An 18,354-nucleotide genomic window follows, 5' to 3' on the forward strand; every position below is an offset into this window, starting at 1 on the left:
TCCAGGTTAGCCTGGTCTAGAGTGAAATCCTACTTCCAAAATTAAAAAAAGAAAAAAAAAAAGCCTAAGGACACAGGTTCAATCCCCCAGTACCCAAATAAAGCCAGATGAACAAGGTGGTGCATGAATCTGAAGTTCATTTGCAGTGGCTAGAGGCTCTTGCATCCTGGCAAGCTTTTTCATTCTGTGTGTGTGTGTGTGTGTGTGTGTGTGTGTGTGTGTGTGTCTCCCCCTCCTCCCCCGTCTCTCTCTCTGGTTTTTCATGATAGGGTCTCACTCTAGCCCAGGCTGACTGGAATTCACTATGTAGTCTCAAGGTGGCCTCAAACTTCTGGCGATCCTCCTACCTCTGCCTCCCGAATGCTGGGATTAAAGGCATACACAACTTGCCCAGCTTCTTATTCTCTTTCTCACTCTCTTAAATAAAGATATACATATTTTTAAAAAAGAAATACTTTCTTACTCCACCAACTCCTAACATTGTTCATTTTTCTTCCAAAAGTGGCCTGTTATAATAACCTAAAAGCAGAAATCCAGCAAGGAACATCCAAGTTGTAATTTTCCCCTTACCTTTTCCTTTCTCAATTCTTCTTTTAACATTTCCCTCAGTTTCTGGGCTTTATATATTCGGTATCTGTCTGAACACGGAGGTTTCTCTTTTGGTGGAAGGAGGTTTGGCTGTGGAGCATCTTGACTAACAGGAGACGAGGGATGAGACTGTACAGGAACACTGACACTAGGCTTAGGAAGACTAGACGTACTTGAGACTCGCTTTCTTCTCTGTGAAGCAGGGGGAGGCGATTTGCTGAATTTTTCAACATTATTTTCACCACCAGTCTTTTCATCACTGTTAAGATAAAAAAAAAAAAAAAGGTGAAAAATGCATCAGGAATATACTTCCATATATCTTAGTCTAAAAACCAAATGTTGGGCTGGAGAGACGGCTTAGCAATTGAGGTGACTGATGGCAAAGCCAAACGACCCAGGTCAATTCCCCAGTACCCACGTAAAGCCAGCTGCACCGGGTGGCACAGCTGGAGTTGGTGTGTAGTGGCTAGAAGCCTATTCATTCTCTCCTTCTCTCTCCTTCTCTCTCAAGTCATATTTTTTTTCCTTTTAAAGGGCTAAAGCAGCATGATGGTACATGCCTTTATTCCAGCACTAGGGAGGCAGAGGTAGATCACCAAGATTTCGAGGCCACTCTGAGACTACATAGTGAATTCCAGGTCAACCTGAGCTCCAGTGAGAGTACACTTCAAAAAAAAAAGTGGTCTTGTAACAATGTGTCAATGAACTATTTGTATTTTACCCAATTATGCTGAATGTATACTGTTAAGTTGTTTTTTTTTTTTCCTTTGGAACGTTGTTATGCCAGTTTTATTTGTGATAATACCAAACTGAAAACATTCCAAGTGTCCATCAGCAGGTGAATAGATAAATAACCTTTCTTTCCCCGGAGAGGTGCAGCGTGGGTAGGCAGATGCCATCTTGACTGGAAGTCTATCTGTTAGTTTTTACAAATGGCAAAGACACAGAAAAAGGTATAACTAATAAAAGCAATATACTAAGTATCAAAATCAAAAAAAATATAAATATTCTAGAAAATAAATGTCTCAGGACCAAGGCCTAAGGTAATTTATTAATTATCAAGCATCATTCATTCATTCATACATTGTTAACAAAAATCACCAAAAACTGTGACCAGTACTGGTAGTTCTATCTTGATTGAAATTTACAATCAGATCCTGTTAAGAAAGTTCAAAATTAAAGCTGGGCAAGGTGGCGCACATCCTTAATCTCAGCAGTTGGGAGACAGAGGTAGGAGGATCGCCATGAGTTCGAGGCCACCCTGAGACTACACAGTGAATTCTCGAAAAAAAACAAAAAAAAAGAAAAGAAAGTTCAAAATTACCGGGCATGGTGGCGCACGCCTTTAATCCCAGCACTTGGGAGGCAGAGGTAGGAGGATCACCGAGAGAGAGTTTGAGGCCACTCTGAGACTACATAGTTAAGTCCAGGTCAGCCTGGACCAGAGTGAGACCCTGCCTCAAAAAACAAAAAACAGGGCTGGAGAGATGGCTTAGCGATAAAGTGCTTGGCCTGTGAAGCCTAAGGACCCTGGTTCGAGGCTCAATTCCCCAACACCCACATTAGCCAGATGCACAAGGGGGCGCATGTGTCTGGAGTTCATTTGCAGTGGCTGGAGGCCCTGGCACGCCCATTCTCTCTCTCACTCTCTGCCTGCCTGCCTCTCCCTCTCTCTCAAATAAATAAATAAATAAAATATAATAACATCTTAGACTCAAAATCTGTTTGGGCCAATAATCTCACAAAAAAAAGACAGTTTCACCAGGCGTGGTGGCACACGCCTTTCATCCCAGCACTCAGGAGGCAGAGGTAGTAGGGGTAGGAGGTTTGAGGCCCACTCTGAGACTGCATAGTGAATTCCAGGTCAGCTGGAGCTAGAGTGAGACCCTACCTTGGAAAACCAAAAGAAATTAATTGATAAATAAAATCTGTCATGTCATTAATTCCAGTACTTGGGAGGCAGAGGCAGGAAGATGGCCTTGAGCTCAAGGCCAGCCTGGGGCTACAGAGTACAGATCAACCCGGGCTAAAGTTAGACCCTACCTGGGGGAGGAAAGGTGTTGTAATTTGTACCAGCTCACTGTCATAGATAGTATAAAACTGAAACCATCACATCAAGCCATCAAAGTGGCCACACCTCTAATTACTTCTGTACCATCTTTAAAAATTGTAAGGCTAGAGAGATGGCTTAGTGGTTAAGTACTTGCCTGCAAAGCCAAATGACCTAAGTTTGATTTCCCAGGACCCACATAAGCCAGATGCACAGGGTGGTGCATGCTTCTGGAGTGTGTTCACAGTGGGTGGAGACCCTGGTGTGCCCATTCTCTCTCTCTCTCTCACCAATAAATAACTAAAAATAAAATAATAAAACTTAATAAATAAAAATTATAACTCTGGGGAAATAACTATTCAGTCATTTGCGAGAGTTTATAAGAACCAGCTGAACGGGGCTGGACAGATGGCTCAGAGGTTAAGGATCCTGCTTGAGAAACCTAACAGTCAATGTTCGATTCCACAGTACGCACATAAGACAGATGCACAAGGTGGTGCAAGCCTCTCTGGTGTTCTTTTGCAGTGGCTAAAGGCCCCGTGGGGCCCATTCTGTCTTTATCTTGCAAATAAACTCTTAAAAAATTAAAAATTAATAAAAAAATTTCTTAAAAAAGAATCACCTGAAAAACCAAAAGAAATAGGAAAATACAAAAAAAGAAGAATCACCCGTAATCTCAACAATGCCTTCAAAGGAGTTTCTGTTATCTTTGTTTAACAGGAATACACTGTGCCTGGGAAAGCCTCCTTTAAGTTGGTTAACTAAGTAGAAGCGTCCTGAATCTAAATGGGGCACATGGCGCTACAGCCAGGCTTCCTGGGTTAGGAAACGCGGTCTCCATAAAGAAGGCACCACCTCCTTCACTGACAACTGCTGCTACAGGTGTAGCTCGGTTGGCAGGGCGCTGGCCTGACGAGCGTGAGGCACTGGGTTCGATCCCAATCACAGCATCGAAAATAAAGGTGATCGGGCTGGAGAGATGGCTTAGTGGTTAAGTGCTTGCCTGTGAAGCCTAAGGACCCCCAGTTCGAGGCTCGATTCCCCACGACCCACATTAGCCAGATGCACAAGGGGGCGCACACGTCTGGAGTTCATTTGCAGTGGCTGGAAGCCCTGGAGCGCCCACTCTCTCCTCTCTCCTCCCCTCCCTCTCTGTGCCTCTTTCTCTGTCTGTCGCTCTCAAATAAATAAATAAAAACAAAAAAAAATTTAAAATTAAAAAAAAAGAAAACAAAGGTGACCAATAACGATGCTCTCCTTTTAAAGTGGACATTCTCAAAATTCAGAACCAAATCTACTTCGCCCGCAACACTACTCGAGGGAAATTTAAATGCCCGAGTGATAGAGTACCTTGACTTCAGAACTGTTAATGCTCGATTTCCCCCCAACACGGGAAAGAAACCAAGGCGTGTACGAGAACGCTCGGATGGTGACCAAATTCCGCATCAGCCACACCCCGCGGGTGCACCCGCGCTCACGCGGGAGCCGGGGGAGGAGGCGTCCACAGCACCTTACCTGCTCCCGGGAGCCTTTTGGGGGGACTCCGCGGCCCTGGCATCCGCCGGAGGCGCATCCGCGGGCTCGGCGGGCTTCGGAGCGGCCTCGGCGGCTGGCTTGCACGGCCTGGCGGGCTCCCGTGCGCGCTGGGCACTGGGAGCCGCGGTGCCGCGGGCGCCCACGCCGGGCCTGACATTCGGCTTCACGCTAAGGCGTGCCCTGCGGAACATGGCGGAACCACGGGGCCCGGGGAGGCGGCTCCGGGCCGCGCTCAGCCCAGAGCCCCGACCGCTGCCCGACGCGGGGTCACGACCTCACGCCCTGCCCGCACGGCCACGCCACCGGCCCAGCGGGCCGCTACCGCAGTGTCGCGCCCCCGCCGTCGCCGCCTCCGCTCTCCCGCCGCCGCCTCCTCTTCATGACCCTGCTACAGCGAGAGATAATTTTCTCCCTCCTCACCGCGGCCGGGCGCACAGCAGGCGCCGGAAGCTGCGCGTCATCACTCGGCGCCGCTGGATGACGTCAAAACCCGAGCGCCGGTAGCCATGGTAACCATCACGCTCGGTCGCTGCGGTTACCTGCAGACCAGAAATTTAGCATCCGGCGAGAAGCACGCTGCCTTCTCCAGGAGTCCTCCGGGTTTGTTGAAGAGAGAGATGACAAGAGGATCCTTTCCCTCAAAATTCTTAAACGCCCGATAGGGTTAGAACTCAGGACCACCACCATGCTGGATACGTACTCTCTTTTTTAAAAAGTATTTTTTGGTAATATGATGGAGAATGGAATTTCAAAGGGGAAAGTAGGGGGGGGGAGGGAGGGAATTACCATGGGACTTTTTTTATGATCATGGAAAATGCTAATAAAATTTTTTAAAAAGAACAAAAGAAAAGATTTTATATTTATTTATTTATTTATTTATTTGAGACAGAGAGAGGGGTAGAGAGAGAAAGAGTGAGAATGAGCACCCCAGGGCCTCTAGCCACTGCAAACGAACTCCAGAGGCACACAGGAATGACACAAAAACTTAATTTTCACTATTAAATACATTACAAAAGCCAGTAGATGCACACTTAAGTTTATGAAATAAGTTCTTTGTGAAATTAAACCTTTAGGGCTGGAGAGAAGGATTAGCAGTTAAAGCACTTGCCTGCAAAGTCAAAGGACCCAGGTTCAATTCCCCAGGTCCCATGTAAGTCAGATGCAGAAAGTGGTGCACGTGTCTGGAGTTCATTTGCAGTGTCTGGAGGCCTTGTTGTGGCCACTTTCTCTCTCTGTGTCTCTGTCTCTCAAATATTTTTCTTTAAATACTCTTCTAGAGGAGGAAAAAATCATGACATCAAAATAAAAGAGAGACTGATCGAGATGGGGAGGGGATATGATGGAGAATGGAGTTTCAAAGGGGAAAGTGGGCCGGGCGTGGTGCGCAAGCCTTTAATCCCAGCATTCGGGTAGAAGAGGTAGTAGGATTGCCGTGAGTTCAAGGCCACCCTGAGACTCCATAGTGAATTCTAGGTCAGCCGGGGCTAGAGTGAGACCCTACCTTGAAAAAAACAAAAAAAAGGGGGGGATGTGGGGGAAAGGAGGGTATTACCATGGGATATTTTTTATAATCATGAAAGTTGTTAATAAAAATTTGAAAAAAATTTTTAAAATACTTTCAAGCAGAGATGACTTCGTGGTTAAAGCACTTGCCTGCAAAGCCAAAGGAACCAGGTTTGATTCACACATAAGCCAGCTGGCATAAGGTGACTGCATGCTTCTGGAGTTCATTTGCAATAGCTGGAGACCCTGGTGAGCCCATTGACTGTCTGTCTGACTGTCTGTCTCCCTCTGCCTCTTTCTCTCTCAAATAAATAAAAATAAAATATTTTAAAAGCCCTACAAGTTAAGAAACATCAAATAATAGAATAAAGCCAAATAAAAACAAAAATGAAATTAAGCTTTTATACCTCATAACGACAAATATTATCCCAAAATTAATTTGAGGAAAAAAGTCTTTGTAAAATTAAACTTTTTAAAAATCACATGGAAGGCTGGAGACATGGCTTAGCAGTTAAAGTGCTTCCTGCAAAACCAAAGGACCCAGGTTCAATTCCCCAGGACACATGCAAGCCAGATGCACAAGGTGACACATGCGTCCGGAGTTTGTTTGCAGAGGCTCAAGGCCCTGGTACGCATGCGACTTTTCTCCCTCACTCTTGCTCTCTCTCACTCTCTCTCTCTCTGTAGTTCTCTGCCTTTTTATTTCTCTTTCTCAAATAAATAAATGCTAAACCAAAAAAAAAAACCACAAAAACAAAATAACTTTTGAAAATCATATGCCAGGGGGCTGGAAGAATGGGTTAGCGATTAAGATGCTTGCCTGTGAAGCCTGAAGACCCAGGTTTGATTCCCTAGGACCTATGTAAGCCAGATGACAAGGTGGCACATGCATCCAGAGTTCATTTGCAGGGGCCAGAGGTCCTGATGTGCCCATTCTCTCTATATATATCTGCTATTTTCTCTCAAATAATAAAATAATTAAAAAGTCATATGCAGGGGCTGGATAGATGGCTTAGTGGTTAAGTTGTTTGGCTGCAAAGCCAAAGGATCCCAGCTCAATTCTCCAGGACCCATGTTAAGTCAGATGCACAAGAGGATACATGCATCTGGAGTTCATTTGTAGTGGCTGGAGGCCCTGGCTCACCCATTCTCTCTCTCCCTCTTTCTCTCTCTCAAATAAATAAATAAATATATATATTTTTTAATGTGGGCCGGGTGTGGTGGCGCACACTTTAATCCTAGCACTCAGGAGGCAGAGGTAAGAGAATCACCATAAAGTTGAGGCCACCGTGAGACTACATAGTGAATTCCAAGGTCAGCCTGGACTACAGTGAGACCCTACCTTGAAAAACCAAAAAAAAAAAAAAAATCATATGGACAAATATTACCCTAAAATTAATTTCAGGGAAAGATGTCTTTCTAAAATTAAGCTTTTAAAAAATCATATGGACAGCAAGGTATGGTAGCACATAGTTTTAATCCCAGCACTTGGGAGGCAGAGGTAGGAGGATCACTGTGAGTTCAGGGCCACCCTGAGACTACATAGTAATTTCCAGGTCAGCCTGGGCTACAGTGAGACCCTACCTCAAAAAAAATAGAAAAAAATTATATAGACAAAATTATTCTAAATAAATTCCTTTTGTTTGCCTGTTGGTTTGTTAGGGGTAGGTTCTCCATAGCTTTTTGTTTGTTTGTTTTTTTCTTTTCAAGGTAGGATCTCACTGTAGCCCACACGGACCTAGAACTCACACTGTAGCTGAGGCTGGCTCTAAACTCATGGTAATCCTCCTACTTCAGCTTTCTGAGTGCTAGGATAAAAGCAGTGCGCCAAGGAAGGAAATCTCAGTCTTTCAGTTTTAGTTTTATCCTTTAAGGATACTGATGATTCTTGTTGTTGCAGAAGGAAAAAAAATTAATTAAAGAGATTACTATGGCTTCAATGATGGTGTCCTCTGCCAGATCTTTTTTTATATGTATTTTTTATTTACTTGAGAAAGAGAGAGAGATAGAAATAGACATGGAGAGAGAGAGAGAGAGAGAGAGGGAGCGCGCCAAGGCCTCCAGCCACTGCAACTCTAGATGTGTGTGCCCCCTTTTGCATCTGGCTTACATGGGTCCTAGGGAACCAAACCTAGGTCCTTTGGCTGTGAAGGCAAATGCCTTAATCGCTAAGTCACTGCCCCCCCTTTTTTTGGCTTATTGTGGTAGGATTTCACTCTAATCCAGGCTGACCTGGAATTCACTATATATTCATTCTCAGGGTGGCCTGAAACTCATGGAGTTCCTCCTACCTCTCCCTCCAACTGCTGGGATTAAAAGCGTGGGACACCATGGCCAGATTCAAGCCGGAACCAGGGCACTATATGGGAACTGTGGCTGTTTGGAGAGTGTTCAGTCATAGAGGCTTGATTACATACAGATTATCCCCATCTGTGGGGCTTGTTACACAGCACAAAGGGAGCCGTCAAGAACCTCGCTGAATGTGTTGCTGTCTAACCCACCACCTTATGTTAGAATCCCTCAAGTGTTTAGGTATCTGGTGGGCATTCTGGAAAACATTCCATCTGAACCAAAGTGATTATGTCTTTCTACCAAACAGCAAACCAGTATAACAATGTTGTCTTTTCTTCCTTTGTCATGGCAGTCAAGTAGCAGAAGACAAGTCGTCCACAATCATCAGCCTATACTCCCACAGATATACCTAACATCCTGTAATCCTTTCCCTTTTATTTATTTATTGGTTTTTCAAGGTAGGGTCTCACTCTAGCTCAGGCTGACCTAGAATTCATTATGTAGTCTCCGGTTGGCCTCAAACTCATGGTGATCCTCTTACCTCTGCCTCTAGAGTGCTGAGATTAAAGGCATGCACCACCACACTTGGCTTGTTTTCCTTGTTTTAATTTGTGAGTGGAGAGAGGAGAAACAGAGAGAGAGAGAGAGAGAGAGAGAGAGAGACAGAATTCCAGACACATGCACCACTTTGTGCACCTGGATTTAGGTGGGTACTGGGGCATTAAACCTGGACTGACAGGCCTTGCAAACAAGTGTCTTTGACTGCTGAGCCATCTCCTCAGCCCCATCTTTTTGTTTTGTTTTGTTTTTAGGACGGACATCAGGCAGCCCAAGATGGCCCTAAACTCCCAATCCTCCTGCCTTTACTCTGGAATTACAGAATGTGGCACCATACCTGGCTAGTTTTTGCCTTCATTACTAGTATTATTGCATATCAATTTAAAATAAATCATTTGTAACATTTTTTTCTAATGTACTTTTCTTTTTCACTAGTTGTCTCAGGGTGGCCTTGAACTCACTGTGATCCTCCTACCTCTGCCTCCTGAGTGCTGGGATTAAAGGTGTGCACCACCATGCCAGGGTTTACTTGTTAATTTTAATTCTGAGGGGAGTATTTTTTGAGGTAGGGCCTTGTTCTAGCCCAGGCTGACCTGGAATTCACTTTGTAGTCTCAGGCTGGCCTCAAACTCATAGTGATCCTCCTACCTCAGCCTCCCAGGTGTTGGGATTCAAAGTATACACCACAAAGCCAGGCTTGGAGTAAATTCTTGGTGCCATCAGTAATTTTAACTTTACTTTAAGGGCTGGAGAGATGGCTTAGTGGTTCAAATCTACAGGTCCCATGTAAGCCAGACACACAGTGACACAAGTGCACAATGTCACACATGTACACAAGAGATAATGACCAATAACTAATCTATTGTGACCATATACTGGCACTTTACTTCTTAGCATTTCACATATTAATTTATTCATGGAGGTAAAACTGCCTTCTCAATATATAGGTAAGGAAACTTTAATGGAAAGAAATAATATGGGGGGGCAGGCAATGAAGGTGACAGGGCGGGGGCAGGGGCAGGGGTGGGCAGGCACCAGGGATGCCTGGAGGTGGGGGTTGCAGGACTCCACAGAGGAGGCTGAGGGCCGCGAGGGGCATCTGGGAGTCCTTGCAGGGGATGGGATGGAGGAAGGCACCCGTGTGCTCCCTAGCTCTTGGTCCTGATCCGATCCAGAGTGTTTTCATGCCCGTGGTTCCTCCGTGGAGTGTCTTGTCACATTGCATCCCAGGCACCTAAAGGAGGTGTTGACTGTGGCTCTGCCACACGACCACCCCGTGAGAGGGACCGCCTGCCCACATAACCGGCAGGTGCCCAGAAGAGCCCCAGCCAAAGCGAACCGAGGCCCCGACAAAATTAATTCGCAAGCCAGGCGTGGTGGCTCATGCCTTTAATCCCAGCACTCGGGAGGCAGAGGTATTAAAGCTCTTCAAATCACTGCACAGGACAAGACAACAAAGTTGTTGTTGTTGTTGTTTTGTTTTTCGAGGTAGGGTCTCATTCTGGTCCAGGCTGACCTGGAATCAACTCTGTCATCTCAGGATGGCCTTGAACTCATGGTGATCCTCCTACCTCTGCCTCCCGAGTGCTGGGGTTAAAGGCGTGCGTCACCACGCCCGACTTGACAACAAGTTTTTAAAGATGATACCAGAGCATTAGAAGCAGCCAGAATAAAGATAAATGAAGAATTCAAAAGTAATAAAAGTGAGACTTCTCCTCAGAAAATAGAAGAGCTCATGAAAATAGGTTGTGATGTTGAGCTGCTGCTCCAAACTTGTGTTGTACAAGGTATTCACACTGACCATAATACGCTGAAATTGGTTCCTAGGAAAGATCTTCTTATTGAAAATGTGCCATATTGTGATGCACCAACTCAGAAGCAATGAATTTTCTAGGATGAGAAAGTCTTACACTTTTAACTTTATAATTCTAGCCAAAGTCCTAGAAATTTTTTTCTGTACTACCGTATTGAAAATGAATGTTTTAAATAGGAGCTCTAATTATTAACTTCCATACTAAAAGGACATTGCTGTGCCCTGTGAAACATGGTGTTAAGGACATTATATCTGACAATTCATTTTCATTGAAAATCAAACTTTATAAACTGGAATAAGTGCTTAGAGATATGTAATTATATTCCCTTTTATTTCACCTTGCTAAGTATCTTGATGTTACCAAAGTTGTTCACAGTGAGTGTTTAGCAAGTCAGTGAGTTTCCATCTCAACATGGTTATTAGATGTAAATTACTAGATGAAATTGATGTTTAGTGTCCAAAATATGGAATTGATCAAAAGTCACAGTTTCTGACAGCTTTCCACAGGAGGCACCTTTGCTTCCCAGAGCGCTGTTTATTTCTATAAGTACAAGTGGCTGTGAGCTTTCTTCTTAGAGAGTATTCCCCTATGCTCTTACAGAAACATTTTATCAGCCTTGTTGAGACAGAGGCATGGGATACTAGAAACACCTGGGTCACTATGGAAAGGAGGCGTCCCAGCCCATGAATGTGTATTCATAGCCTAGGGGTAGCTTGCTTTTCATTGTTAGTTTGGCCTTTTCTTAGCACTTCTTTGTTCTAGACTCCTCTGTGCTTATTTATCTTGGTATATCTTGTAACTGCTTTATCATAAACTTGGGTGAAGTGAGGAGTCCCCGCATAGCTAGTGAGGCAGCTCTGGGTGTGTGAGAGTTGCATTTCAGCTGGTAGAGCAGGAGCTCTCATCACTACGGGTGGCATCATCCAAACTAGAAAACTTTAATGGAATAAATTCACTCTCTGCTTAACCTAAAAACAAATGTTTTCTGACCCTGGTCCTCAGGCTTTCAGACTCTGCCAGGATTTACCACGTTAGCCCTTGTTCTCAGGGCTGACACTTCCGTTTCCTGGTTCTCCAACTTGCAGGAGAGCAGACTGGGACTTCTTGACCTATGTACCTATGCCAGGCCAGTTCTCTTAGTGACTCTAATCAATCTGTAGATAGAAGATAGGTCAGTACTGAGTAGCACATGACGCTTGTTTCTCTGACCAGCTCTGATTAATCCAGTCCTGAAAATGATTTGTGATGAAAAATCTGGAGTTTATGTCGGGCATGGTAGCGCTCGCCTTTAATCCCAGCACTTGGGAGGCAGAGGTAGGAGGATCACCTTGAGTTCGAGGTCACCCTGAGACTACAAAGTGAATTCCAGGTCAGCCTGGACTACAGTGAGACCCTACGTTGAAAAATGAGAGAGTGGAGTTTCAAAGGGGAAAGTGGGGGGAGGGAGGGAATTGTCATGGGTTATTGTATACAATTATGAAGGTTGTCAGTAAAAATAAATTAATTAAAAATAATAAAGAGAAAGAATAAAGCCAGGCATAGTGGCGCACACCTTTAATCCCAGCACTCAGGAGGCAGAGGTAGGAGGATCGCCATGAGTTCAAGGCCACCCTGAGACTCCATAGTGAATTCCAGGTCAGCCTGGGCTAGAGTGAGACCCTACCTCAAAAAAACAAAACAACAAAAAAAAAGAAAACACCTTAAAAAAACAAGAAATAATATGCCCAAGTTGATATAGCTACTAACTGGTAGGGTTTAACTTTTTGTTTTGTTTTGTTTTCCAAGGCAGAGTCTCACTCTAGCTCAGGCTGACCTGGAATTCACTATGGAGTCTCAGGGTGGCCTCGAACTCACGGCAATCTTCCTACCTCTGCTTCCTGAGTGCTAGGACTAAAGGCGTGCACCACCATGTCTGGCTCTTAAAAAACATGTTTAATGTATTTATTTGAGAGAGAGAGTGAGAGAGAGAAAGGCAGATAGAGAAAATGGACTCTCTAGGGCCTCTAGCTACTGAAAATGAACTCCGGACCCATGGGCCACCTTGTGCCTCTGACTTACTTGGATCCTGGGGAATTGAATCTCTGTCCTCAGGCCTCCCAGGCAAGTGCCTTTACTGCTAAGCCATCTTTCCAGCTCCTAAAGCAATAACTTTTAAAGTTTGATAGTATGGTCTTGGGGTTCACTATAGCATCGTCTATACTTTTGATTTTTTTTTTTTTTTTTTGGTGGTAGAGTTTGGCTCTAGCACAGGCTGACCTGGAATTCACTATGTAACCTCAGGGTAGCCTCAAACTCACTATGTAGTTACCATCCTGCTACCTCTGCCTCCCAAGAGTGCTGAGATTAAAAGCGTGCACAACTATGCCCAGCTCTGAATATATTTTTATTTATTTATAAGAGAGAGAAAGTGCAGGGCTGGAGAGATGGCTTAGCACTTAAGCGCTTGCCTGTGAAGCCTAAGGACCTGGTTCGAGCCTTGATTCCCCAGGACCCAGGTAAGCCGGATGCCAAAGGTGGCACATGCATCTGGAGTTCTTCTGCAGTGGCTGGAGGCCCTGGCACACCCGTTTTCTCTCTCTCTCTGCCTCTTTCTGTCTGTCGCTCTCAAATAAATAAAAATAAAAACAAAAAAATTTTTTTAAAAACAGAGAAAGTGCAACCTGGCCTGGCGGCGCAGGTCTTTAATTCCAGCACTTGGGAGGCAGAGGTAGGAGGAATGCCACAAGCTCGAGGCCACCGTGAGACTACATAGTGAATTCCAGATCAGCCTGGGCTAGAGTGAGACCCTACCCTGGGAAAATAAAATAAATACAATTAAGAAATAAAACTCCTGAATCTCTATCCCCTGGGACAAGGGAATACAATGGACAAGAGATTTAGAGTCCATGTAAAATTTCACCATCACGTCTGTGAATTCCTACTTGCTAGTTGCGCGTCTTCTGCGACGTGGGGGACGGTGAAGCCCACCTTGCAGACTGGTTGGTCGAGTAAGCAAAGGGAGAGAGGGCTCAGACCACCGCTTCCTCCCCTCCGCCCCGACTAGGGCATGAATGAATGTGGAAGTTAGGCATGCAGGGTGAGGCGTCAGCGCGCGGCTCGCGAAGAGCAAACCCCACTCGCGCGCCGAACCGGCTCTCCGCGAAGAGCCGAGGCGCGCGCAGCCCAGGGAGCGCTCCCTTCCCCCGGCCCCGCGCCGAGGCCCCGCCCACCAAGCGCGCAGGCGCGGTGGCCCTGCAGCCACGCCGCCGCTGTTGTGGGGGTTGGTGGGCGGGGCCTCCGGCTGACGGACGGAGGCGTGGCCCCGCCCAAGACCCGCGCGCGCTCAGCATCCCCAGTCTCCAGGCTGGCGGGCGAGCGGGCGGCTCTAGCAGCGTGAGCGTCACGGGGAACCTTAGCTTTTCCGAGTCGCTCTGCTCTCTTCCAGGCTCGGTCCGGTGATCGGCATGGCCCGTGAGTATGCGGACGGTGTGTGGGGGGGGGGGCCTGGGGGGCAAGCTTCTAGAGAGGGTGCCCGGCACCAGTGAGCACAGCCCGGGCTGGAGGGTGAAACCCCTCCTGGGCGTGGGGACCGGCTGGCTCCGGCTCTGAGTTGGTAGGTGTGTGCACCTCGGGTGCGGGTTTGCACGAGCACCCCAAAGGGAGGAGAGTGGGGAAGCTGGCTGGTCGGCGCAGGTGATAGCTGGTACCTAAAGCCTGGAGGCCTAAGGGAGGGTGGGAGCGCCTAATCAAAATAATAGACACTAATTGGGAGGGGGAGGGGATATAATGGAGGGTGGATCTGTGAAGGGGAAAGTGGGGGAGGGGAGGGAATTATCATGGTTTATTGTCTATAATTATGGCAGTTGTCAATTGAAAAAGAAAAGTTAAAAAAAAAAAAGAAAAGAATGGGAGCGTCTACCCCGCCGTTCTCCCTACTTCTTTTGTTTGCCCTCGCAGGTGAGGTTCTCCGAGCTTCAGCCTTCCCTGGCTTTCACAGGGAAAGAGCGGCGATGGGCTCAGTTTGCTCGAGGTGGGGCCTCTGAGCGTCTTTCTTTTTTTTTAAGAACATTCTCTTTTTTTAAAATTTTTGTTGTTGTTGTTTATTTATTTATTTGAGAGCAACAGAAGAGAGAGAAAGAGGCAGATAGAGAGAGAGAGAATGGGTGTGCCAGGGCCTCCAGCCCCTGCAAACAAACTCCAGACGCATGCGCCCCCTTATACATCTGGCTAACGTGGGTCCTGGGGAATCGAGCCTCGAACCGGGGTCCTTAGGCTTCACAGGCAAGCGCTTAACCGCTAAGCCATCTCTCCAGCCCCTGAGTATCTTTCTTGTAAACTCCTCAATAGGCAAACTTATTTTCCAGTATAGCCTGTATAGACAATACCGCTGTGCCACTGGAATAGTTTTTATTAAAGATCTGATATTTGTAATAAATGCCTACATGGGTATGATAATACTCCTAAGTCTTATATTATTATTATTATTTTTTTTCCTGAGGTAAGGTCTTGCTCTAGCCCAGGCTGATTTGGAGTTCACTCTGTATTATCAGGGTGGCCTCGCACACACCGAGATCCTTCTATCCTTGTCTCCCCAGTGCTGGTATTAAAGGCGTGCACCACCACGCCCCAGGCTTGTTTTGTTTTTGAAGTAGGGTCTCGCATTAGTCCAAGCTGATCTGGAACTCACTTTGTAGCCCAGTCTGTCCTCAAACTCCAGTGATATTCCTAGTTAAGCCTCCCAAAAATGAGATTATAGGCGTAAGCCACTACACCTGGCTGGTTAAATTTTTCTTTTAAGCTTCTTCCTTATCAGGTCTGAGAATATTTCAGTTGGTACTCTACTTGCTTCTTTATTAAAAAGAAAACTTCAAGCCAGGCATGGGGTGCACCCCAGCACTGGGGAGGCAGAGGTAGGTTTGCCATGAGTTCAAAGCCACCCTGAGACTACATAATGAATTCCAGGTCAGCCTCAGCCAGAGTGAGACTCTACCTTGAAAAAAAAAAAGAAAGAAAGAAAGAAAGAAAACTTCAAGCCAGGTGTAATGGCTCTATAGCTTTAATCCCAGCATTCATGAGGCTGAAGTCAGAAGAATCACTGTGAGTTGAGGCAAGCTTAGGCTACAGAGTGAGTTCCAGATCAGCTTGGGCTAGTGTGAGATCCTGTCTCAGAAAAAAAAAAAAAGAAAGAAAACTTCAGATGCATTTAAATAAGAATCATTTGATTTATTTATTGATAATTTTGTGTTTTTGGTTTTTCAAGGTAGGGTCTCACTCTAGCCCAGGCTGACTTGGAGTTCACTATGTAGTCTCAGGCTGGCCTACAACTCATGGCGATCCTCCTACTTCTGCCTCCTGAGTGCTGGGATTAAAGGCGTGTGCTACCACACCTGGTTATTTATTGGTAATTTTATTTTTAACTTTATTTGAGAGAGGAATGTAGAAAGAATGGGCATGCCAGGACCTCCAACCGCTGCAAATGAACTCCAGGTGCATGTGCTTCCTGTGCATCTGGCTTATGTGGGTCCTGGGGAATTGAACCTAGGTCCTTTGGCTTTAGGCAAGTGCCTTAACCACTAAGCCATCTCTCTGGCCCTGTTTATTGGTAATTTTAAGGACAGGAGAAGAGTATGACTGTTTATTTTTGTAGGTGGAAATCAACGAGAACTTGCCCGCCAGAAAAATATGAAAAAAACCCAGGAAATTAGCAAGGGCAAAAGAAAAGAGGATAGCTTGACTACCTCTCAGAGAAAGCAGAGGTGAGTGGTACTAATAGAATTTACAGATCACCAAAGTTTTGATTGAAGTCACATTCACGGAATGAAAAGTATTCTTGAAAACCATGCTGGAACTGAACCTAACCCACAGAAAGGAGCAACAGTAAGTGAACACTGGTTTTGTACAAGCTTACTAAAACCATACACAAGCCCGACATGGTAGCACACGCCTTTAATCCCAGCACTCAGGAGGCAGAGGTGGGAGGATCACCATGAGCTCAAGGACACTCTGAGACTACATAGTGAATTTCAGGTCAGCCTGGGCTGGAGTGAGACCCTACTTCGAAAAAAAAAAAACAAAAAAACTATACATAGTGCTCATTATTATAGCCTATTGGAGAAGAATTTCAAATCCTGAAGCTGTCATTTTTTTTTTGCAGAGTATCTTCTTTTAGGTTTTTTGTTTGTTTATTTGTTTTGGTTTTTTGAGGTAGGGTTTCACTCTATCCCAGGCTGACCTGGAATTCACTCTGTAGTCTCAGGGTGGCCTTGAACTCACAGCAGTCCTCCTACCTTTGCCTCTCAAGTGCTGGGAGACTGGCTCCACTTCATTTCAGTTTGATCCTAATACCGCTAAATAGTGTTTTTTGGGGGAGGAAGTGGAAACAGGGAGACAATATCTCATCTGTCCCAGTCTGGCTTCCAACTAGCTATGTAGCCAAGACAAGCTTGAATTCCTGATTCTTTTTTACATCCACTTCCCATGTGTTGAGATTATGGGAGTATACCCCAGTACCCAGAAATTACTAAAAAGATAAGTGTATTAAAAAAAATACAAATATGGGTCCTGTGAATGTATAGATCATCTAGTTCTAGTAATCTGGTCATAGTTCAAAGTTATATAGCATGTGAAATTTTAGCCAGAGGGAGAGGAAGAGTTAACGTTCCATAAATACTCTGCATTTTCACAGATTTGTTCAATTTTTCTTTTTTGGTTTCTCTCTCTTTTTTTTTTTTTTTCTTGGTTTAGTCATCAAGGTAGGGTGTCACTCTATCCCAGGCTGAGCGGAAATTCAGTCTCAAGGTGACCTCAAACTCACAGTGATCCTCCTAAATCTGCCTCTTTTGTGCTGGGATTAAAGACGTGCGCCACCATGCAGTCTCAGGGTGGCCTTGAACTCACAGTGACCCTCCTACCTCTGCTTCCTGAGTGCTGATTTATTTGTTTATTTGATTTTGGGGCTTCTAAAAAAACTGAACTGCTATACTCCTGGTAGTCAGAAGGTAAAAGCAGGAAGATCACAAATTCCAAGGCCAGCTTAGGCTACACAGCAAAACACTGTCTCAAAAAAACAGACAAAGGGGCTGGAGAGATGGCTTAGCAGTTAAGGCATTTGCTTGCAAAGCATAAGGCTCAGGTTTGATTCCCCCAGTACTCACCTAAAGCCAGATGCCCACGGTTATGCTTTTCAGAGTGTTCAGGGTCATGGTGTTCAAAGTAAGGTCTTACTTCAAGTCCTTCTTCATTATGTCTCCAACCAGAAAAGACGGAACAGGAATGTCTGCATCTTATGTTAATGCACTGAATGAATTAGTTAGAGAAAACAACAAGAACATAAAATCAGTTTTTCTCTGACAATTTACATCCTTTTCTCCATTCTAGGGACTCTGAGATCATGCAGCAAAAGCAGAAGGCAGCCAATGAGAAGAAGTCTATGCAGCCGAGAGAAAAATGATGATGGACTTTCAGAAAACCTGGGTGCTATTGCCATTGGGGTGCATCATAAACACTAAGATCAGAATTTCTCAGAGTGACTAATCACTATATGACTTATAACTTATCCGTATAAAAGGTCTATTTTAAACTTTACTTTTTAGCTCAGTGTGATGTTTAGAAGCATTCTTTAATGAATAAAATGCTAACCATGTATGTGACATAGTGTTGATTTTTTTGTTGTTGTTTGTTATTTATTTGAGAGTGACAGAGAGAGAGAGAGAGACAATGGGCATGCCAGGGCCTCCAGCCACTGCGTACAAAACTCCAGACCCGTGCGCCCCCTTGTGCATCTGGCTAACGTGGGTCCTGAGGAGTTGAGCCTCGAACCGGGGTCCTTAGGCTTCACAGGCAAGTGCTTAACCACTAAGCCATCTCTCTAGCCCAGTGTTGATATTTTATTAGCAAGAACATTTATGTAATTCATTTTCTGTATTAGTTATTTGCTACTTCTGTATTGCCTTAACAAGTACCTGACAGAAGCAACTTAAGGAGGAAAGGATTTCTTTGGCTCCCAGCTTCAGAGCTTCTGTCCTTCATGGCAGG

The 18,354-nt window shown here is 45.2% G+C and overlaps 2 protein-coding genes across 4 annotated transcripts in view; one reads left to right on the top strand and one right to left on the bottom strand.

Annotated features, from left to right (window-relative positions):
• Bdp1 (B double prime 1, subunit of RNA polymerase III transcription initiation factor IIIB) overlaps window positions 1-4,365 on the bottom strand; it is a 119,416-nt gene extending 115,051 nt beyond the window's left edge. For all 3 annotated transcript variants that reach the window (XM_045133486.1, XM_045133487.1, XM_045133485.1), the window contains exons 1-2: window positions 4,154-4,365; window positions 571-847 (exon numbers count right to left, since the gene is read on the bottom strand). In XM_045133486.1, coding sequence (XP_044989421.1) covers window positions 571-847; window positions 4,154-4,365 — 489 coding nt within the window. The remainder of the gene's footprint in view (window positions 1-570; window positions 848-4,153) is intronic.
• Window positions 4,366-13,656: 9,291 nt separating this feature from the next.
• Window positions 13,657-17,969, top strand: Serf1a (small EDRK-rich factor 1A). The gene is made up of 3 exons (XM_004651549.2): window positions 13,657-13,791; window positions 15,968-16,076; window positions 17,698-17,969. Exons 1-3 carry the CDS (start codon window positions 13,785-13,787, stop codon window positions 17,768-17,770), a joined length of 189 nt encoding a protein of 62 aa, XP_004651606.1. The 5' UTR covers window positions 13,657-13,784; the 3' UTR covers window positions 17,771-17,969.
• The last annotated feature ends 385 nt before the right edge of the window (window positions 17,970-18,354 follow it).

Source organism: Jaculus jaculus, chromosome 14 (genome assembly GCF_020740685.1).
Source record: "Jaculus jaculus isolate mJacJac1 chromosome 14, mJacJac1.mat.Y.cur, whole genome shotgun sequence".
NCBI classification, from domain to species: Eukaryota; Metazoa; Chordata; class Mammalia; order Rodentia; family Dipodidae; genus Jaculus; species Jaculus jaculus.

Bases quoted from the DNA above. Each gene is read 5' to 3' on its own strand.
- Serf1a (XM_004651549.2), top strand. The intron at 16,077-17,697 runs GTGAGTGGTACT...TCTCCATTCTAG, and splicing joins ACCTCTCAGAGAAAGCAGAG to GGACTCTGAGATCATGCAGC.